Genomic DNA, 24136 nt, shown 5'->3' on the forward strand with positions numbered 1-24136 from the left:
TTTGAGCCATGTTAATCTAAATTATTAAAGCATTTATTTGGCCATTTGTGGAGAAATATTGTAATAACCACAGAGTGACATTTTTTGACTGGTATATGACAAGTATTTGCTCCTGTTAGCCGTAGACTTTGTTGGACATCAGGTAAAGAGAGCATTTCCAGTTCCTATGAAGGTTCTCCAACCCAAAATTTTGATTGTTTATCTTTCCACGGGTGTTGTCTGACCTTCTAAATTTGTCCAGTGTTTTCTGTTTTTATTTCACATTTCCAGCATCTATAGTTTTTTTGGATTTTCATTGGAGTTAGATGTTTTTGTATTAAGTTATTCAGCGTGAAACGCGATTCTTTAAGCGAGGAACTGAAAGACTTCTGTCTCTATAGATATTAGATTATTGATTCAAATGGTATTACTCATAACAACATGTGGTTTAAAAACATGGGTTCATTTAGAAAATGGTCAAGCTAAATTCATCTCTCAGTATTTGGATGGGTTGGATCCATAGATATTAATGGGCTGTGAAAATTAATATTCACTTATCTGCTTTATATGCTAATCTTGACTGAATGCAAGCTCTGGTATTTTTGATAACTATTTGTTTTTTTTTCTCCCCCCCCCCCCCAAGTAGTTTGAATATATGCAATCTATGTATTGACTCTATGTACTTGTATATTTACATCACCTTTTACATTCTTGGATTTTCTTAAAACATTTCAGAGCGAACTGAGTACTTTTAATGGCATACCCGCTGATATAATGTATTTGTCAAACCTTGAACAAAAAACATTAATGACCCAAACGATCAGAAATTTTCTTCTGAAATGTTGTTGGTGAGCAAATAGTAACCAGGACACAACCCTTTTTCTGCACTGTGTGTGCGCGCGCGCACGTGCATGTGCATCTGAGAGAGAGAGAGAGAGAGAGAAGAATGGCAAAATTTGTCAATGCGTTAAGTATGAGAAGGCTAAATCTACCCATTTCTTTTGGACTATTTTCAGGATAATATTTTCTCATTTCACAATTTCAGATCTGTTTGGAAGTTTATAATGGCTTTTGAAAATGTTATGTATTTCAAGAGAACTGCAGAATTGAAGCAATAATGAAATACTTTCTAACTTAAATATAGCCTCCTGATGCATTCAAACTTTGGATTAGCTGAACATTTGCCTCGAAGTGTTTTTTCTTACTGCCTTTTAGTTGGAAATTGTCAATAGGATTAGTGTGAAATGGTTGGTGTGGACTTGATGGACCAAATGGCCTGTTTCCCTGCTGTATCTCACAAATTATTTCTCTCAAATCTCTAAAGAATGTTTCTCTTTATACAACCAACATAATAATATGGCATTTCTAATATATTGTGCAGAAAGTGCTGCTATATATAAGGAGACTATAATGTACAGATTATTGCATTTTTTCCACTTTAATCCCAGGCAAGTATAACTGCTGCATCTGGCCTCTATGCTGATAGTCGAGTGATCAGCACTGCCCCAACTGTGACAAATGCTTCAAATACAGATGTTCCTTCAGATGGTACCATTGGAAAAGCTTCCAGCTTTAGTTTTCCAGATTTGCCTGCCGCCATTCGTTCAGCCTTTGTCCTTGGGGTAAGAGTAGTTTTTCTCTTGCTCTCTATCCACAATAATAATCATGTAACATTGGTACCTCCTTCTGAAGAATTTTAAATTTGAGTGATGAAGTACTATTGGGAAGAAATTAACTGAGGTCAGTTTAGTCTCATAAACCAAGTTAAGTGGGCAACATTTTACAATGGGGGGAAAAGTTGGTGACTTATGCTTGTATTGAGTTTTTGATGAAATGCTTGATTATTCATCACCACACTTCCCTTGGGGAATAGTATTGCATAGACGAAGGATTTACAGGCTGATCAACAGCCTGAAAGTCAGGGTAATAAACACTCATTCTATGACCACATTTACAACAGGTTAGTCCAATTTGATATGACATTTTATAAGCTAATACAATCCAGATATAAGTTTCCTGCTGGATGTCAATCAGGAAATCATTGTCAGGATTCTATCTGTTAGGACTCGAGTGCATTCCAAACCTTGCACTTAAGGACCTAGAGGTATGAATACCACCTCTGTGCTTAAGGTGTTATTTTTTTTTGTGTGGTGCAGTATATTACCTATTGATATCTTGTGCTAAGTTGATGTACTTTAGTATATTTATACAGTGAAATCATTTTTAATCATGTGTCTTATGCATTGCATAAAGACACTACCCTAAATCTGTGTAGAAACTTACTCCCCTGAACAAGGGTACAGTTGTGTGCTTTTAAATATATCAGAAATATGAACCCTAAATAGCGATGTAGATAGATGCCAGGGTGTGTGTAGTCTGTCCAAGTCTCCAGGCAACAAGCTGCTAATTTAAAGATGCTGAAATACAGTATTTATGTAATGTATGTGAACAAAAGTTCAGGTGTCTAAGGTAGACATAAGTGCAAAAAATTGCAGTGTGAGATCATGCTAGTTACTCCACTGCCAAAATAATTTTGGTTTAATAGTTTAAAATAATTAAATCAAAAAAATTAGGTATTATGGAATATGATGTTATCCATGATTTTGACTTTATGTAGTCCATGAGAAAGAGTATTATTTTGAAGTGTTTTTGTTATCACCACAGGAAATTTCACCCCAAGACCATCTTTTCAGTGCAATAAAACGTGAACAGCAAAAAAAGTGGCTCCAAGAGCTTGATAAACAAAGAGAAGAAGAAAAAAATAGGAAGCTGAAAGAAAAGCTAAAATATTCAGAGGTAGTTTTTAATAATAGAATAATGTACCTGGGCACAACCTGTCTATGAATGTTTGTTACCTGATATGATGTATTAACATGGCACACCACTAGAATTTGCTTTCACCTGTTTAACTAGAAAATATCTACTAGACATGCAAACATGTAGAAAGTTTAGCTCCTGTATTATGAAGTTCCCCTCCTATAACTCTGGTTTCAGTATCACCAACTTTCTTAAACCAAAGTTATGTGATCAATTTTGTTTTAAACAGCGTGAAAGATGCATTATTTTGTTCTTTACATGCAGAATTTGTGTAACATGTAAAGAATACTAATAACATTTTATTTCTAGCTTAATATTGGAGATTTTCAATACATTGTGAGACTCAGTGTTACAATTTACTTAGCAGCTTTGAGTAGGCAGCTGGACCTAATATCAGCTTAAGGCTTTGCAATGGTAAAGCCTGGCCCTCACTTGGATCCATCCAAAATGGGAAGAAATATGTGGCAGCTAATTAGTTACAGGCAGGTAAAATTACAGGACCCACTGATACTAAAGTAAATTGTGTGCACTTCTGGTCAACTGGCTTTAGGAAGGATGCCATTCTGCTGGAAAGGTTGCAGAAAAGATTCACAAGGATGTTACCAGGGCTGGAGGGCATGAGTTATAAGAAGAGACTGGATGGGCTGGAGCTTTTTTCCTGGAATGCAAGAGACTGAGGGGTGACCTTGTAGAGGTATATAAAATCATGAGGGGTACAGATAAGGTGAATGGTCACAGTTTTTCCGGGATAGATTAGGTCCTAAAACCAGAGGACCTAGATTTAAGGTGAGAGGGGAGAAATATAAAGGGGACCTGGGAGGCAATTCTTCCACTGAGAGGGTGGTATGTGGAATGAGCTGCTAGAGGAAATGGAAGAGGTGGGTACAATTACAAGACATTTGGACAGGTACATTGATAGGAACAGTTGGGAGGAATATGGACCAAATGCAGGCAAATGGGACTAGTTCAGGTACATATCTTGGTTGGCATGGAAGACTTCAGCCGAGGGGCCTGTTTCTACACAGTGTAACTCTGACTCTAAATAACCAGGAGAGGATCAAGGACTTGATTAAAATGTCTCCTTTGTTGTTTATTCTGTTAATTAGGGTGATCATCACAGCAGATGGGCCATGCACTTTGACTCTTACCACAAAAAAGCACACCAGCAAACTCCAGTTTCTGTCAATGTCCTTGGATCAACACTGGAAACATCACCTGCATCAGGCAATCAGCAACCAAATATATTGAAAATGCAGCAGTTCCCTGCACTGGCATCTCCTCTACTTGGCCAACACAACTCTTCTGCTGGAGAAGATATGGGGTTCATGGTTGGTGACACAGGTTCTGATTTGTCCAACAAACAGAAGTCAAGGTTAGATTTGGCTTTTTTTTTCCCTGCAAGGGATAGATGGTGCTTAATTTTTCATATAACTCCTCTTACAAGGTTGCATTCCATAAAATGTACTTTAAATCAAATTAGACAGTTTTGATTTTTAAGAACAAAATCAGAGTAATGAAGTGATCATGGCAGTTTTCACTATGTGGACTAAGACTTTGTAAGAGATCACTTGCAAATAAGTACCAAAATGTTTGTAAGTTTTGTACGTTGCCAATTGCTGGGTATCCAATGGCAAAAGACTACTAACTCCCGAGAAGCTTTCTACCTTTTGCAAGGCACATGTCAGGAGTGTGAATTCCCTGGATTAGTGCAGCTCAAATTTTACTTGTGGAATTTATCAGCTGTGATGTAGCAGTATTCTTGGTTCACCCTAACATTTGTTCCATTGACTACAGTTGGTGAGTTGCTGCAGTACTTTTTAAATAGGTAATTCACACAACAAGGTTTCTTCTCAGCACTTCCCAGTGCTGTGATTTGTGTCACCTGGGAAGTTTGAGGGTAGGAGCAACATGGGAACATTGCTACTTGCAAGTTACTTTCCCAGTTGCACTCAATTGACTTAGAAATATTTTGCTTTTCCTTCAGTGTCACTTCAAATATTCAAATTCCCTACCATGGAATACTTTGACCACAGTGACTCGAGCTGTTCAAGGTGATCTCCCACCACCGCTACAGGCATTTGGGGATGTGCAATAAATTCTGATCTTGGCAGTGATGCCCATAGCCTGTAAATTATTTTTTTAAACATGGTGCAGATAGCCAACAGATATGTTCAATAAGTGTCTATGTCAGTGCAGGCCCCTATACATGTCCAAAGGTAGTGTAGTCTGCACACAGGTTCTCAACTTGATCTTCAGCATGTTGACACTGTGTTTTAATGAGCTTGATCATTTATGAGAGGTGGATTTAGGACTTCCATCACTGTGTGCTCCATTGTAAATGTCCCAACTGTTTCCATGGTGCATAAGGAAGGTTTCAGTTTTGTTCAGTGGCCATCTGTAATTGTAAATGTACTTTTATAAGTAATTGCCAAAACAAAATGACTATGATGAAATGCAAGTGCTCTGATAGCAGTATCCTTTTACCTTCATGTACTCGGGCAACATAAAATAATGTTTTGTTAAAGGGTATTTAAAGGTACCAGCATACTAAAATTTTCAGTTGTAGTTTGTACCCTGTGACCAGGTAGGTGTGCACCAGAAGAACTTTGTGTTGGTGTTAGAAGTCCCTGAGTGGTAGGACGTACCTTGTGGCATGCAGACCTCACGTATCCATTTAGTATAATGTAAAATGAGTATCTTTTTTGGGTTGCAGTTATTCTGCAGTAACTATATCATTTATATTAGTTCTTCTTTATGCCAAGAACTGGAACTCTCTCCTTTTGTGAGGATGCTCTGTAATTCCAATAGGATTAACACCTTTGCCTCCTGACTACTACTTGCAGCATCTACACATTTGCATTAAGAATCTTTGCAGTTTGGACTTGCTGTTCCTTCATTCCTACATAATTAACTTTCAACAGGTGTTGCAAATATTTTTGAAACGAAAAAATTGGTGCTGATAATTGTTAACACAACTATGATCTTCTGGTTACTGGCAGATTACACAATGTCATTTTGTAAGTATGAAGCCTAACGCTAGGTTTGTTAGGACTGACTATCCTTAATTCAGCTGGGCGTAATGCTCTCACTGCTCTGGTCAATTGTAAAATTGACTTCATTGTTTTTAATGATGCAGTGCTTTAGCTTGGAGGTCGGCCAAAGCACACTCTATCTGTTCTCTTCTAAGCCTGTTGGAGGACGTTTATTGTTCATTGTTTGTTGTTACAAAATTGAACTAATTTAAATTTAGCTAATTTTGATCATGCATTTGCCCAGACAAATGTTTTTTTTTCATTTCAGAAGCTACCTTTGACATTGATCTTTTCTTAAAAAAATAGTTTTGATATTTGATTATGATTTAAACTGTATCCAACCTGCCCAACCCAATACTAAAATTATCTGCAGGAAACCTTTAACATTTTTTAGCTTACTGGAGCTGTCTCTTGATATTACAGTTATTCTTTTGGTAGTTTGGATATTTTGCCAGCTAATTTCTTCACTGTTGTCAGTCCTCTATACTCGTATTACAGTAAAACTTTGATAATCTGGTGCCTTTGGGACATAGATGCCAGACCAGATTTCTTAGACTATTGGATGTTGATCCTACTAATACTTTTAGTTCACTTGTTAGCTGTATTATAAACTTTCCAATGAACTCAGTCGGTTTAAAGGGAGGACAGGAAACTGGGTCCTGGTGAGTTTAAAGGGAATGCTGGAAACAAAAGCTCCAGTGAGTTTAAGGGAGCATGGCAAACAAAACTGAACCATCAGGGTTTCTGAACAATCGGATAGTAGATTATTGGAGTTTTATGAATTTATAAAGCTAGTCAAAAATATGATGAGTCACATGATTAACGATCAAGTAATGCATTTGTTCAGTATAGAAATTTGTTATTTTTCTCATTCTTAAGATTAATGGTGTACAGAGAATATTTAAAAAGTGTGTTATTATTGCATTTCAGCTTTCTGCGATCTATGACTGCGTTATTGGACCCAGCTGAGATTGAGGAAAGAGATATACGGCGAAAAAAACAACTAGAACATCAAGTAACCTTTTTTTTCTATAAACTGAATAATCTCAATCATTCAGGGTTAATATTGATCAAATGTTCAGATCCATCGTTTATTATTTATTGTTGCATTATATATTTTGACAATATAAAATAGAAGTTTTTTGATCACTCTTCTGCAGCATCGTATTAAAGAATAATATTCCACAGTATTGTGAGTGAATAGATATTTGGGTAGTGAAATGTCTTCTGCAACTGCTTTGTACAATTTTTTAAAAAATCATTTATAGTGATATTAAGGAGAATTATTTTTGAGTGATGGGATGACCACAATTGTTCTAATGTTAATGTTTCTTAAATTGTATACTCTAGAAAGCCATAGCTATTCAGGTGGAGGAGCGGCGTAGACAGAGACAACTGGAAGAGGATCACAAACGAAAAGAAGAACAAAAAGAAGAACTTCGTCTGGCAAAAGAGAGAGAAAGGTTGAGACAACAATATGAGGAAGAAACTCGGACACAAAGAGAAAAAGAAGTATTTTTTTTACCACTTTATTAAATGCTTATGGGAGGAATTTGCACTTGAGAAATTATTTAATTGATTCTACCTGGCCTGCACATTTAACCTTTTTATTGTTCTGTAAATAAATTGATTGGTAATTGCCTCCAATCATCATGTCTTTATATTAAATCACATTGTGATTTGGTACTCTTACTGTATTTAAATACTAACTTTGTCAGATGGTTTTGTGTTCTAACCCCATTTCATAACATGGGTACCTAATCGAGAATAGGCAATGTACAGAGAGAGTGTAGTTTTTGGTTGAGTTGCAGAACTAAGGTCCACCTTAGTTTTTGTGTGTTGAGGAAGATCTCCTAGTATTCTACCAACATCTCTGAGGCCATACTGCCAGAACACATTAGTGAGTTGTTGTTTGTTTAGGGTATCTTTCCATATGCAAAGTGGCTGAAGTATTTTTCTAAAGTAAAACAATGGTGACTGAACTTCAAAAATAATTCACCAATTGTGGAGAAGTTTGAGATCCTGAAATGAAAAGCACAAACAAATCTGGCCTTTATTTTGATTGCAGGGAATGCAAGGGATTCTGACCAGTGTAATAACTGTTGAAACATTAAAGAACTGTAAATACAATCTAAGCATTTGTAGTATGCTCTTGTGTATATATTTACAAAAAAAAATTCCAGGAGTTTAGTAGGTAATAGAGTCCACCAACCACATGATGTTTTTAACACCCACTGCACTTTGTCCTGACCCCATCCACATGAGCACTAAAAAGAGTCCAGAGAGTTGACCTATCAAAATGCAAATAACTGAGGCATGAATGCATAAACGAAGATCAAGAGGGCAGCCTTGAGTATGTGATGCTCCCATTCACCGAACAAGCACCTTGATTCCCCACTTGTGAAGCATCAAGGCTAAAATGTCAATTCATGCATGCACATTGCCATGGAGATGCTGCTTGAGTTTTTTTTCGTGTTATTAGCCATGCTTGAGTTTACGTTTTCTATATCCGGGTCCAAGTCCTATCCAATGATGGGTGTGTAATTTGTAAATGTATCACCTTGGTGAAATTTTGCCCTTTTTACACATTGAAAGCTGTGATTTTTGAGCACCTGGTTAATTATAAATTTGCAGCTAAAATACATACATCCCATCATTCATTATTTGCAATTTCTACAGAATTAAATGGTAGAAATATTCAGCAAGTCAGGCAACACCTTTAAGAAACAATGATTTTGGTGTTTCAAATTGATGGCCTTCCTTTACTCTGTGGCCCTGATCTGCTGAAATTTGAATACTTCCAGTATTTTTTAATTTCAGATTTCCAATATCTGCAGTACTTTGCTTTAGATGATACAGAAAATTGTTATCTGGTCTCTAAGGTGTCTTTGATATTTTAGGAACTTCATAATCTTAAAACCAGTTTGCTCTATGAAACTGTGCAGAAGGCACAAGAAGAAGCAAAAAGGCAGAAACAAGAACAGCGCATTAAAAACTTGGTGCGCAAAGGACATGACATTTCAAATTTGCAGAACAATGTGGAAGGCAAGTAGTAGTTATTTCGTTGATTTCAGTTTATGATGGTTCCGCTGTTACTAAAATTTAATAAATATTATTTCCATTATTTCATTTTCCTTCTGGTTAACATGCCTATTTTTAATCAATAGGCACTGTATGTGAGATGGGCTCCTGTGCAGCACCTAGTAATCTTGTTCGTGAAGCAATTAGTGAGGAACTGGGACAAACCTCGATAATAGAGGAATCTTCGAGAAAAGACAGAGGTATCCAGACTGGTCAGTATATTTGTTTTGCAAAAACAAAGTAATAACACTGTTTACCTTTATGGCTCTGAAATTTCTCTGTGGCAGATATCCAGAACAATAGTTATTCTATAGAATGCTTGTTATATAAATAGTAAAAGTCATGGAGACAGACCCTTCAGCCCATTGAGTCCACACTGACAAACAACCACAATTTCCACTAATTCTATATTAATCCCATGTTTTATTTTCCCCTTATTCTCATCAAATCCCCCATCCCTTATTTTTTCCCCTCCTTACCCACCTCCACAACACCACACCACCCCCCCCCCCATCCCCCGCCTCCCCCCCACAGCTCCTGGAAAATTCTACAACTCACTTACACATGGGCAACTTGCAGTGGCCAATTAACCTATCAATCTGCATGTCATTGGGATGTTGGGGGGAAACTGGAGCACCCAGAGGATATCTATGCAGTCACAGGAAGAATGTGCAAACTGCACGTGAGGTCAGGATTGAGCCCAGGTCTCTAGCACAGTCAGGCAACACCCCTTCTACCTGCACTACTGTGCCAAAGCTTGCCCACATACCAGGCAAAAGAGCTAGGTTGTAAAAAATGGCTGTTTCTTGAGAATAACAGATCACTTGATACATCAAATTACTCTTCCAGCATATGTGTTATTTAGAAAGCACATATTTTGTTTTCTTTTCATATAAAATGATTTGCCTAGTTGTGTATTAAATTATAATTGTATTGATCGAAAATTCCTTTGAGTCAAAGCCTCCCTTAGCATCAACCATAATAATGTCTCTTGTACTATTTTTCACAGTATAATTCCATAACTACAGGAAATTCCATTCAAATGCTAGCTTGGGAATTGCATCATTTTGTCTTTCAGAGGAATTTGAGTTGAATGGAAAAATTGAGTGTGGTATACATGACGTTCGAATTATAGACCATGGTCAGGTAACCACTACATCAGATGCAGCTACAGAGCATAATGAATTCAACAATAACCACACCAAAAAGAAGTCAAAAACAATTGAAAAGATGACTGTAACTGGAAAAGAGAATTGTTTACAATCTGATGATCTATACAATCAGTTTGCAAGAACAAAGAAGGGAAAAAATGAGAAACGGCCAGAATGGAATACAAACAAAACAACTAAAAGGTATATCCCTGCTTCACAACGATACCCTAAAGGTTTGCAAATGGAGAGGGAAGAGAAAAAAATGAAAAGGCAAATGGAGATGTTGCAATTGTTGGAAAAGAATGCTCCAGATCAAAGATCTAAGAAAAAGCAGACTTCAAAAGAGTTGTCAACAGAAAGACTGCCTTCACCAGTGGTGCCAGCACTACAGGCAAAGATGTGTACATCATCCCAGCCTGTAGAAAAGCAAGGGCTATCTGTTTTGAGGAAGGTAATGAACTCGCATTTTTAGCCTCTATTGCAATGTGTGTGAAGCAGTGATGGGAAGTTACTGGATATTTTGTTAACCCATTATGTGTAAGGTTGAGATCATTTTTTTGGTTTCTTGTGATAAAATACGATTTTTCTTGTTCATGATCTGAAAGCCCTTCTAACATTTACCTTATTAAGCAGCACCTTTATGCAGCATGCAAACTATGCAACTCTTGGCTTGAATCCTTAACTTCAATGTTGTGAAATCTAATCCAAGTCAGGGTGGTTTTCGGGAAGGTGTCAGTAACATCACTGTCACCAGGCTAAGATTTTTGTTGGGAGGGTAGGGTCAGGGGAGATTAGACAAGGTCCTATCTTTATTACCACCCCCAGTTACTTCTGTTGACATGATTAGCTTTATTCACTGTCCTAGCTGATAATTAAGAATTCCCTTTTTGGTAATGAAATCAATACAGGTCAGACTCCTTTCTTTATCCCTGTAATCTAGATAATTAGAGAAGAAATAAAACTTGACTGAAACCAGTATATTGTGGTTAATTTAGAAAAAAAATCACTTTCCCCAAATGTGTTATTCAGCTTCATTACCACCATAAACCTAGTACAGAATCTTTTATTGGGATTGCGGGTTACTAACTGGGTTACTAACATTTTGATGTTACCTAATGAATTAGAACATTGAACCTAGAGCAGTACAGCACAGGAACAGCTCCTTCACCCCATGATGTCTGCACCACAACACATACCTGAATTGGAATAGAATTGTAACTATTCAATGCACTCTTGCTTTTGGCAAACAAATAACTTCTAATCTGCAAGCTTTATCATGAAAACAGTTTTACTTAAATTTTCTAAGCAGCATTATCTCTCCCAAGGCAAAAGATTGTCAACTTAATTTAAAGAAGTGATCCACCCTGATTAGACTTGACAGCAAGTGCTGAAGTTTGGATTTTCCCACCTAAACAAAATAGTATTTGTTCTTAAGGACCACATAAGAGTGTCAGTATTACAGCAACTAATGCATTGAAAGGTATGATACCTGTCTCTGTTGACAGTAATGTAGCATTAAAGATGCAGCAAATTGTTGGGTAATATTGAGTTGAAATGCAATTTTTTAGATAATTTTCAAGGGGGAGAGACAGCGCAAAGCATCAAGTCTAACTATGTAGATAAAATCCAGCAAAATATATCAATATATATTGATTATATATTATAATCAATATATAATTTCCACCATCCTTCTCCCTCACCTTATCAAATCCAGACTTCATACCATGGGCAAGTTCGCCATTTTCCTTTCTGTTCCCAGCTAGCAGTGTTGCACTTCTGCCCTGTTCATTAGCACCAGAAGTGTAATTTACGACTAGCTACATCTATCCTACGAACACCGGCAATACATAATTCTTGTTCCAGCCACTTGCTGGTCTCTTGCCCTTTCCCATGTCAGTAGCTCTCTTCAAAGCTTATTCTTCTATCCTCCTCTTAGCCCCTCCCTCAATATTGACAGCTGAATTTCCTATTTCAATCCTGCAGTGAGTTTAGTCATGAATTGCTCCAATCCCTGCCCTCTTCTATCACAGATTTTTGCTGCCTTACTTCTTGCTTCACCTCTCTTCCTGTTATTTTGACTCCCCATTTTCACTATGCAGATTTGCAAATGAATAAGAAGTGATTGCAATACATCCTCTCGCATTCTTCTGTTACACCCTCTGTGCTCTTCTGTTCTGCTTTCCATTCTCCCATATCTTTATTATCCCTAAACTTCTAACACTACTTGACATTAACATTGGGTCTCCTCTTCCTATTTGTTTGGGAGACTAACTTTCATAGTAATACACTCAATTCTGTTCATTGGAAAAAGACTATCAATCTGCTGTACAGGAAATAGCAGAAAGCAAGTGCCCATAATTTCCTGCAATGCATTTCATAAATGAGTGGCAATGTGAGGCAGCTTTTTAACTTGGTGCACTCTTGTCATTGGGCCTGCATTGTTACTGGCATGAGGAAATAATAAGTTGGCAGACAGTTTAAGACATTGCCACCAGATGGTGATGCTGTGCAGTTGACATTTTGATGCTATTCTATGTCATTCAGGAGAATACTGGGTATGATTTTCACATTAACCAGTTTCCCCCCTGCCCCTTTACTTTTGTTCTACCCAACTCCCTCTACCCATGACCTATTTTTCCCCTTCTCTCTGGCTCTGTAAAGAAGATAGAGAAAAGGACCAGGCTGAAATCGTCATCTTCTCCCCAACCACCCCCCCCCCCCCCCCCCCTTCTGCCTTTAGAACGTAGAACACTACAGCACAGTACAGGCCCTTCAGCCCACAATGTTGTGCCAACACTTTATCCTGCTCTAAGATCTATCTAACCCTTCCCTCCCACATAGCCCTCTATTTTTCTATCATTCATGTGTCAATCTAAGAGCCTTTGCCCTTCCTTTTTAATATTCAAATAGAAATTACATTATTTCATTTATAATGAAGCTTGAGTTCAGGGAGTCATGACAACTTGGTTTCTTGAGATACATAATTACCTGTTCAAGCATATGCAGGGTGATCGTGTGGACAAGCTCCAGAGCAAATCTAATTCATGTAGGGAAAACAAACAGACTTTATATCCTTGGTGATGGCTCTTGTTTACATGCTGTATTGACAGTGTATTGAACCAATCATACTGATTTAAGTTATTGCAACAGTCCCAGAGTGTGGAGCATTCCTTTTTTTGAAGCCAACATTAATGCTTGTTGCTAACCTAACTTGGTTAACCCCTTAAATCCCTCCTAAGGCTCTTAGTAATACCCAAAATAGTCACCTCTCTTATGAACCCAAACTTATCTGTACTCTGAGCCTCTTGGGAATGGCCAATTCCCTGGTCAGCAGTTTTTGTTCAATAGATTCACATGGGGGAAACATCATCTTAATGTCTCGTGTCTCTTCTAGCTTGGTATACACTTTTTCTGGCTACTTTGAGTAATTTGTACTCCTTTCACCTTGTCAGTATCTCAAGCTTGCTTCTCGTTTCTAAATTCTTGATTCTTCTTGCGAGTAGAATAGATTAGCAAGTGTAACACTAGTATCTGGATGAGCAAGGACTGAGACTCTCCTGATCCGGGGGTGTATTTGCACATTTGTTCTCCTGTTCCGTATGTCATCCCACCAATGGCTGGTTGACTAGAGTTTTTATTTCTTCTCCTTCCATGCCACATTCCTTTTGTCTCATTCCAAGAGTCTTATTATCCATTGGTCCAAAACTTCTCACTTAAATCCATGCAGTTGTCAGCACAATTCCTTCTCAAAGGTCCAGACCTTTTGTTTCTAGCTGGTCCAATGTCCATGCTCCCAGTCACAATGTCCCCCAGAAGTCTCATTACTCTTTGTCATTAACACATAGGTTTAGTTTGCTTGGGGATTGTAAGCAGCCCTGTCAATACGCATAGGGATATTTCTGCCCATCCTTGCCTCACCTTGCTGATAGTTTTAGCTAGAATGTTTTTTTGGGTTGCAGTTGATTTATTACACTATTACTGAACTCTGGGGGTGATAAGGAATGTGGAATCTCTGTTTTATTCCCAGGGGACACCTTTCCTTAATGACTTGTCCTCTAAAGTCAGAGTATCTTTGTATCAGTGTTTTCCACACCCCCCCCCCCCCCCCCCACCCACCTCCCCTCTTGGGGGTACCATCTTGCCCACCAGGATCTTTGCTGCTGTGGTTGCTGAACAATTTCTAGGTGACAAAGGCCTCCACTAGCTCCATAAACTAGTTGATTTGTTACCAAGCAGAACCTCTTCCCTTCGCTTGGTAGAAAATGAACTGTGAAGTCTTTCCCTATATTCTCCCATGAGCCTCAGGATTGGGAGCAAGTTGTTTTAGGCACAAATCAATCATTGTTGACAGTACTTGGCTATTGTGGAGTAAAAGAATCACTCATGCAAGTCTGTTTTCAGGACAAGCAGAAGCACATTTATTCAATCATTTCTTTACTGGAAGAGAAAGAGGGGCATGATCATATAAATGCAGTCCACAAGTTTTCCCTGGTTTGTACAAAATATATTTTTGTACACATTTTTGGAGATGAGGTACAACAATTGAGAAGTTCAGTTATCTCTTAACCAACCAAAACAAGAAGGTGTATGATCAGTCACTTCTGACTCGTGTACCTTGAAGACCCCTGTCCTGATCAGTATCCTATTCCTGAATTTTCTTAAATATTTTAATATTCCAGATTATCAACTGTGTGTGGGGAGAAAAAAACTTCCCTCAGATCCCCTTTAAATCTCCTCCCTCTTACCTTAAACCTATGCCCACTTTTTTGATATCCCTATCATGGGAAAATGATTCTCAGTATCTACCCTATGCCCTTCATAATTTTATATACCTCTTATAAGATTGCTGCTCAGCCTGTTTTGCTCCAGGGAAAATGAGTCCAGCCTGTTCAATCTCTCTCCATAACAAAGTCACCCAATTCAGGCAGCACCATGGTAAATCTCCTATGCACTCTCTCCAATGCAATTACATCATCCTATAGTGTGGCGACCAGAACTGCACACCGTACTCCAAGTGTGGCCTAACCAGTGTTTTAAAAGTTGGGATGTTATGTTGCAACTTTATATGTTGGGCCCTGAGCTACAATGGCAGGCATGCCAAATGCGCATTCACTGCCCTATCTACCTGTCTTGGCATTTTCAGGGAACTTTGGAATTGAACCCCAAGGTCCCTGTTAGTTCATCAACATTCTTTAGTGCACTAATATTTATTGTATGTCTTATTGAAATGTGCTATTCAGCCCAGCTGGTCCATGCCAACCATGATGCCCTCCCAAACTAGTCCCATTTGCCAGTGTTTGGCTCATAACCTTCTAAACCTTTCCTACCCATGTATCTGTCTGTCTTTTAAAAGTTGTTATTGTACCTGCCTCAACCACTTCTGGCAGCTCATTCCACATGCATACCACCCTCTTTTTAAACAAAAAAAAATTGCCCCTCAAGTTCCTATTAAATCTTACCCCATTTGACTACCCAAAATGCATCACCTTGCATTTGTCAGGATTAAATTCCATTTGCCAGACTACCCAACTTTCCATCTGTTCTGTACCCTGCTCTAGTCTTGGACAACCTTCCTTGCTATCTACAACACCACCAATTTTCAGGTCATTCACAAACTTTACTAATCGTACCTTTTACATTTGGAGTTGTACCTCTTGTATCCAAGTCATTAGTGTATATCACAAACAACAAAGATCTCTGCACTGATACCTGTGGTACACCACTGGTCAGGTTTCCACTGAGGATTATTGCCAATCACTCATGACAATAGCAAATATTGTATGATTTCTTCATAAGGGGACATTACCACAATCCATTGGATATACAGGGAACATTTGCATACACTGTGCTCTGGTTGAGTTTAAATATAGTTACTGGGCTGGCTCCTTTAGGATGGATTTAGGGTGTTACTTGGTTCAGGATGGTGTAATCAATAGTTAAGCAATAGGACCTATTGAGCTTTCTTGCTGGTGAGTTAGTGGTGAAGTGTTCCCCTTGCCACTCTGTGCCCATAACATGTTCACAATCTCCCTTGCTGCAAGTAGCTGCCTTGGGTTTTATAGCGTATTGTGAAGCTGGTGGAATACTCTAGTCCTGGGATTAAGACAGGTCTTGCCTATCAGATCACAATTATTTTGTGTGTGGTTCAAGCCTCGGGGACAGTCAAGCTAGTTGACAGTACAGCCCGTGCCAATGAGATCCCTGAAATGTCCCTGTAGGCTTCTCACTTCCACTCCATGTAAACCTATCCTGGTACCCCCTTTTCTGTACTATGTCCTTCCAGGAGAATGCCCTTAAGTCATCTGGACCCAGTCTCTCCCATACCATTGGTTGGGCAACTAGTCCCATTGCATCTTGGCACACTGCACACTTGCCAAGATTTGGACATCCTTTGGGTGAAAGTGATGGAATACTCCTAAGGTGCCCAATTGTTCGCAGAAGTCCTGGTTACTGTTGTTAACACTTTTAATTTGGATAACTCCTTTGGAAATATTTAATTTTCCCTTGGAGGGAATGAGGTACAAGTGTCAGTCTGGAAGCTTGACATTATCCTCTTGCCTTCTCTGCGCTCCGTTCTTTTTCATGATCATCAGGCCCATCTCCTTGTCCCTAGTTGTGAGCACAGAATGGATGAGTCCCAAGATAGTAAGCTTTCTATTTCTCAGGGGCCTCTTTGGGATCCCAATTTCTTTTCTTTATCTCTGCTTTTAGCCAACATTTTCTTTATCTCTGCTCATGTCTTCTTCATCAAGGAGGCAGTCACTGACACTGCTGCCATCCCATTCAAGGGCAACACTGTCTCCTTCAGTTGTTGGAGAATGCCACATTTCCTTAAAGCCCAATGCTCTGTGCTGCTTTCCTGGCCTGAATGCCTGCATGGATTACCTGACCATGTTCTTTGTCCAGTTACTTGGGTTGCCCTATCCCATATGCATATGCAACAGCCCTCTCCTTACACCAAAGCTTTTACAAAGTACCTGATCTAATCTCAACAAAAAATAACTTTCTAATTGATGCTACCACACCACTAAGTCAAGAGTATATCCTACTGACTACATCCAATGATGTAGGAGGTCACAGATTCATAACTCGACTTGGTCTCCTAGGGTACACAATTTATTAAAACATGCAGGTAAGCCGGACTTGATAAACTCCATAGCTGATCTAATTTGTGCGGAAAACAAATGGGCTTTATACTCTTATTAGTTTTTGTAAGCATCCTGCATTATTTTCATCTGGTGAGAATTGATTGAATCAATCATTCTGACTAAGTTGCATTTATTAAGGAATGTTCCTTTATTGCAGCTGCTAATAAGACTTGCTTCTAAACTAATGGAAATATATTTAAAAATATAAACTGTATATTCTGGAAATCTGAAATAAAACAGAAAATGCTAGGAAGTCTGTTCCTCCTTCCACAGGTGCAACTACCTGACCTACTGAGCATTTGAAGCATTTTCTGTTTTTATTATTGTTAAGCTGGTTCTGTTAACTCTAATCCTTCACTTGCAAATGTGTTAAATGTTCTTTTCTACATTTTAATAGTTTGTAAAAGTTTTAAAATATATTTACTAAATATTAATGTTCACTCACTTTAATTCATCTGAATGTTTGCAATTTTTTAAATTGTTAAATAATTGTTTAACTTATTTGGCAATAACTCTATTTACAGGAAGAACCTAGCAAGAAGAGCAACTCCAGTAACAAACTACCTGTTGACAAAGTTTACAGGTTGGTTATGCAATCTGAGGTTATAGTACAATGTCTTTACTGTAATAAGGACAAAAACATAGCATAACTTTGTTAATACAATTTGTTCAGCTTGCTTGGGACTTTGGTGCCAGACTGGCAGACATTCCAATTAATCATCCAACTCTCATTTAATTCACTTTTTTAGTAGTACATTTTCTGCCTGTGTACCCAGTAAGTTTCTAGGGAGCACAGGAAACAACCAAGTGTGTTTAAAGAGAGCAGGAACCAGAGACCTTATGTGTCAGAGTGAGTGCAGATGAGGCAACTGCCGAACCATTGAAATTTCTGAACATTCAAATAGTAGCTTATTGTAGTTCTTCTAGATACACTCAGTAAGTTGGATAGCATGAGTGTAGAAGGAAATAGTACTGTGAAAATTCAATGCCTGAAATATTAACACTGCTTCTTCACAGTACGGTACAAATCAATGTTGAAAACCAAGAGAATAATTATAAATTGCAGCAGTATATAAACAGACTGATAAATTGGGCAGACATGTGGCAGGCGAAATTTAAGTTGGAGAAATATGTGGTGATGCAATTTGGTAGGAAGAATGAGGAGGGGCAGTGTAGTACAAAATATGTTATTCAAAAAGGGGTGCAGAAGCAGAAGGACCTGAGACCTGAAAGCTCAATTTATTGAATGTGTCTGGGCAGGTTGAGAAAATGGCTAATAATCATATGCGATCCTGAGCCACAGAGTACAAAAGAAGTCATGCCGAATATTTATAAAACACTGGTCTAGCCTCGGCTTGTGTTCAATTCTGATAACCTCATTGTTTCACATTTTATATTTCCTAACGACATAGAATGGTATTTTTAGCCCATCAAGTTTGTGCCATTCACAGAGCCAACTCATTCCTTCACTAGTTTCCCCTGTAACATATTCCCATCAATTCCCCCAGACTCTATCACCACCTACAGCAGGGCAATGTAGTGGCCAATTAACCTACCAACCTGCATGTCATTGGGATGTAGGAGGAAGCTGGAGCACCCAGGATGTGGAGTGAGAATATTTACAAGTGGTTCCAGAGATAAAGTACTACATTTACAAGGATAGATTAGAGAGGCATAGGACTATTTTCTTTGGAGGACAAGGTTAAGGGAAGTATCCAAAATGGTGAAGGATGAGGATAGTGGCAGGGTGTCTACTTGTCCACCTACAAGAAATGGATGGAGACACAGCTGTACCTTGAAACCATGCCCCCTCAAATGTTGAACTGCAGATGGCCCCATCAATGTATCCTGTCAATTTAAAATGGGACATCCAGGTCAGCACATGAAAGAAATTCCATTTGTGGAATGAGTCGTACTTTGCCAGCATCTGTTGTAGCAGTGAAACTACTCTTAGATTTAATCTTGGCATTGTTCATTTCCAGAGAGAGATGGAGCAGTTACTCTGCTGCTACAGATGGTGGGTCAAAAATTGTATTCAACTAAAGTTAGGAATTCCACCTGATAACAACACATTTCCCTCCACCAGAATATTATATACAGCTGAACAATCAGCAGGCAACTCCTTACCCAAGTACACTACAACTGCAGAGTACTGCAAGTGCTGGAAATTTGGAATGTAAAAGATGTTGGAGATGACTGCAAAATCTGTAAAGATTGAAACAATTAATGTTCCATTTAAATGACCTCTTATCAGTACACTGGGCTAGTTTTGGCTAGGGCACTGTATTGAGTTTTTAGAGCAGAGAGTTTAGAAACCACACTAAGTTGAGTACTGGACTCAGTTCTGTTTTCCAGATTGTGAAAGGGGTGAAGAAAAGCTTGAGAATAAGTACAAAAATGATTTAAAAGGATACGCTAAAACAAAGAAGGTACATCTCTAAGATCAAACTGAACAGTCTGATGGTACTTTTCCTCTAGGAAAGAAGGGATACAGAAAGAATCTGATGGATGTTTTTAAAAAGTACATGGGGGTTTGACAGTGTAAGAACATCAAAAAAAAAACTTATTCCACTTGTGGAAAGTTCCAAAACAAAAAATAATTTACTAATAAATAAGGTACTAATGAGAAACTTGTGGTTCTATACAATTTCCCTCCATGGGGAAGTTTGAAATCCTCAAGAGGAACAATGAAATTGAAGGAAATGTTGTTAAGGTGATTTGAAATTTGTTCAGTGGAGGGTTCTGGGAAGTATGAACACTGGTGCAGATGTATGGGACTAAATGACCTACTTTTGTGCTGTAAAATTGTGTATAAACCTGATCTCTTGTCTCAAGAATGAGGCCCTGTGTCATTTTTGCCTTTTGGCCTTTTGTCTCTCTGTTTTGAGAAGGCAGGGAATTAGTGAGAAACAAATGGGGAGGAGAAAATGTGGTCTGGAGGTAGTGTTGATATCAGCCAAATGGTAGATTCAGTGCTATAGCAATCTCACTGTTACCTTGCAATAGGAGACATTTGGTGATTTCTGTGACAACGGAAGTGTAAGCTTTCTTGCACAGTTGGGAAGAGAATGTGGGTTTTGTGGTCACAAGTGTTTCCGATCCACTGAGCTGCAGATCGGCTGATGGGGAAACTTTTGGCTGTTTGCCACTCAGGGTAGCACAGGTCCACGCCAGAATTTAAATTTTAACACTTCTATAAGGGAAAATTAATCACTCTCACACCATACTTCTATATTCTTGGTATGTTTAATGATTATTTTGGAGGAGGTGCGGCATGGCCCCATTTGCTTTCCCTCCACCCCATACATTCCTACAGAGCATCAAGTTAAAGTCTGTAAATTGACTGCCATTTTTGGGTGGTTGTAAGATAAGATGAGATATCTTTTTATTGTACGTTGAAACACAGTGAAATACATCTTTTGTGTAGAGTGTTCTGGGGGCAGCCCATAAGTGTCGCCACGCTGCCGGTGTCAACGTAGCATGCCCACAACTTCCTAACCAGTACGTCTTTGGAATGTGGGAGGAAACCAGGGGACCCGGAGGAAACACACACAGACACAGGAAGACAAAAAGCTATTTTGCTGCTCTTAAATGTAATGCAAATTTTCTTTATGATGCTGGGCTGACAGTAATAGCTGTCTCGTTTATAGATTAATGTTCTGTTTAAGCCATATCTTAAGTGAACTGTTACTTTACAGAAGTAAAAGTTACCAAAATAAATGACAATTAGAAATGGGAATTTTTCTTCCATGCAGTTGTGGATCTCCACCAGTTCCAGCACTGAGAAACAAACAGTTGCAAATGGAGGAGGAGCTACCAGCAGTTCAAAACGTTAATCCAGGTGCATGGTACCCATGGGCTCCACTTGCAAAGGAATCAGAAAATGACGGACCATCATCATTCAACTTTGTTCCTTATGTGCGCACGGATGAAGTGTATCATTTGGACCCTGATGCTCCAATGTCAAGGCCTTCAACAGATGACCCACAGTATAAACGTTGCAGTGGTATTTATGCAGCCTTTTAATTATAACCTCATTTATAAAAATGATAAAACATATTGTACCTCTGGTGGTCAATTTAGCACACATAGTTGCTAACGAAATGAAAGCTGAGATGGCTTCCATTTCTTGATTTGCTTTGTGGGGTTATTGGTAAGAAATATAGAATTCACCCTGCAGTTTGAGAGGGAGAAACTAAAATCAGATGTATTATTCTTATAGTTAAGTAAATGTATCTACAGAGGCATGAGAGAGGAGCTGGCCAAAGTTGATTGGAAGGGGACCCTAGCAGGGATGATGGTAGAGCAGCATAGGCAGGAGTTTCTGGGAATAATTTGGAAGATGCAGAATCAGTTCATCCCAAAGAGGAGGAAGCATTCTCAAAGGAGCATGCGGCAACCATGGCTGACGAGGGAAGTCAAAGACAGCATAATAACAAAAGCGAGGGCATACGATATTGCAAGGGCATACAATACTCGCATACAATAAGGCATAGATGTTTCCTGGTGCGACAATGGCTAACACAAGGATGAGGGGACATAATTTTAAGGTGATTGGAAGAAGGTATAAGGGGAATGTCAGGGGTAAGGTTTTTTTTTACACAGAGTGGTGGGTGCGTGGAATGCACTGCCTGCAGAGGTTGTGAGGGCAGATACATTAGGGACATTTAAGAGACTCTTAGACACATGAATGATATAAAAGTAGGGGACTATGTGGGAGGGAAGGGTCAGATAGATCTTAGAGCAGGATAAAATGTCAGCACAACATTGTGGGCCGAAGGGCCTGTGCTGTGCTGTAGTGTTCTATGTTCCCTAAAGGTTAACTTGCAGGTTGAATCTGTAGTAAGGAAAACAAATGAAATGTTAGCATTCATTTTGAGAGGACAAGAATATAAAAGCAAGGATGTAATGCTGAGGCTTTATAAAGCATTGGTCAGACCACATTTGTGAGCAGTTTTGGGCGCATATCTAAGGATGGATGTGTTTGCATTGGAGAGGGCCCAGAGGTGGTTTACAAGAATGATCCTGGGAATGAAAGGGTTAATGTATGAGGAGCGTTTGGCTCTGGGCCTGCACTCGCTGGAGTTTAGAACGATGAGGGGGGAATCTCATTGAAACCTACTGAATATTGAAAGGCCTGGATAGAGCAGATGTTTCCAGTACTGGGAGAGTCTAGGGCCAGAGGGCACAGAATAGAAGGACGTCCCTTTAGAACAGAGATGAGAAGGAATTTCTTTAGCCAGAGGGTGATGACTCTGTGGAATTCACTGCCACAGACTGCTATGGAGGCCAAGTCATTGGGTATATTTAAAGCAGAGATTGATGGGTTTTTGATTAGTAAGGGTATTAAAGGTTATGGGGAGAAGGCAGGAGAATGGGGTTGAGAGGGAAAAATAAATCAGCCATGATCGAATGGTGGAGCAGACCCAAAGGGCCGAGTGGTCTAATTCTGCTCCCATGTCTTGTGGTCTAAATTACAACCATAGAACAATACAGGCCCTTCGGCCCACCAAGTTGTGCCAACCTTCAAACCACTCCTAAGACTATCTAACCCCTTCCTCCCATATATCCCTCTATCCTAAATTCCTCCAATATGCTTACCTAACAATCTCTTGAATTTGCCCAACATATCAGCCTCCACCACCACCACCCCTGGCAGTGCATTCCATGCATCAACCACTGTCTGGGTGAAAAAGCTCCCTCTGACGTCTCCTTTGAACTTCCCACCCATTACCTTGAAGCCAATGCCCTCTTGTATTGAGCATTGGTGCCCTGGGAAAGAGGTGCTGGCTGTCCACTCTATTCCTCTTAAAATTTTTTACACTTCTATCATGTCTCCCCTCATCCTCCTCCTTCTCTCCATGAGTAAAGCCCGAGCTCCTTTAGTCTCTCCTCATAATCCATTCTCTCTAATCCAGGCAGCAGCCTACTAAATCTCCTCTGCACCCTTTCCAATGCCTCCACATCCTTCCTATAATGAGGCGACCAGAACTGGACACAGTACTCTAAGTGTGGCCTAACCGGAGTTTTGTAAAGCTGCATCATCACTTCATGGCTCTTAAACTCGATCCCACGGCTTATGAAAGCTAACATCCCATAAGCTTTCTTAACTACCCTATCCACCTGTGTGGCAACTTTCAGTGATCTGTGGATATGAACCCCCAGATCCCTCTGCTCCTCTACACTGCCCAGAATCCTGCCATTTACCTTGTATTCCGCCTTGGAGTTTGTCCTTCCAAAGTGTACCACCTCACACTTCTCCGGATTGAACTCCATCTGCCACTTGTCAGCCCAGCTTTGCATCCTATCACTAGCCCTCTGTAAGCTTCGACAGCCCTCCACACTATCCACAGCACCACTGATCTTTGTGTCGTCTGCAAACTTGCTAACCCACCTTTCCACACGCTCATCTAAGTCATTAATAAATATCACAAAAAGTAGAGGTCCCAGAACCAATCCCTGTGGGACTCCACTAGTCACAGCCCTCCAATCCAAATGCAATCCCTCCACCACAACCCTCTGCTTTCTACAGGCAAGCCAATTTTGAATCCACACGGCTAGGCCTCCCTGGATCCCTTGGCCTCTGACCTTCTGAAGAAGCCTACCATGCAGAACCTTGTCAAATGCCTTACTAAAATCCATGTAGACCACATCTACTGCACTACCCTCATCAATCTTCCTGGTCACCTCCTCAAAGAACCCCATCAGGCATGTGAGACATGATCTTCCCTTCACAAAGCCGTGCTGGCTGTCCCTAATCAGTCCATGATTCTCTAAATGCTCATAGATCCTATCTCTAAGAATCCTTTCCAACAGCTTGCCCACCACGGACATAAGGCTCACTGGTCTGTAATTCCCTGGATTATCCCTACTACCTTTTTTGAACAAGGGGACAACATTTGCCACCCTCCAATCCTCTGGTACTATC

The 24136-nt window shown here is 39.4% G+C and overlaps 1 protein-coding gene across 5 annotated transcripts in view; it reads left to right on the forward strand.

Annotated features, from left to right (window-relative positions):
- ccdc66 (coiled-coil domain containing 66) overlaps window positions 1-24136 on the forward strand; it is a 57133-nt gene that overhangs the window by 26127 nt on the left and 6870 nt on the right. For all 5 annotated transcript variants that reach the window (XM_052017836.1, XM_052017839.1, XM_052017838.1 and 2 more), the window contains 10 exons: window positions 1428-1601; window positions 2644-2775; window positions 3903-4168; window positions 6759-6843; window positions 7179-7340; window positions 8729-8873; window positions 8996-9121; window positions 9988-10511; window positions 17733-17791; window positions 20964-21214. In XM_052017836.1, coding sequence (XP_051873796.1) covers window positions 1428-1601; window positions 2644-2775; window positions 3903-4168; window positions 6759-6843; window positions 7179-7340; window positions 8729-8873; window positions 8996-9121; window positions 9988-10511; window positions 17733-17791; window positions 20964-21214 — 1924 coding nt within the window. The remainder of the gene's footprint in view (window positions 1-1427; window positions 1602-2643; window positions 2776-3902; window positions 4169-6758; window positions 6844-7178; window positions 7341-8728; window positions 8874-8995; window positions 9122-9987; window positions 10512-17732; window positions 17792-20963; window positions 21215-24136) is intronic.

Source organism: Pristis pectinata, chromosome 6 (assembly GCF_009764475.1).
Source record: "Pristis pectinata isolate sPriPec2 chromosome 6, sPriPec2.1.pri, whole genome shotgun sequence".
In the NCBI taxonomy this organism is placed as follows: Eukaryota; Metazoa; Chordata; class Chondrichthyes; order Rhinopristiformes; family Pristidae; genus Pristis; species Pristis pectinata.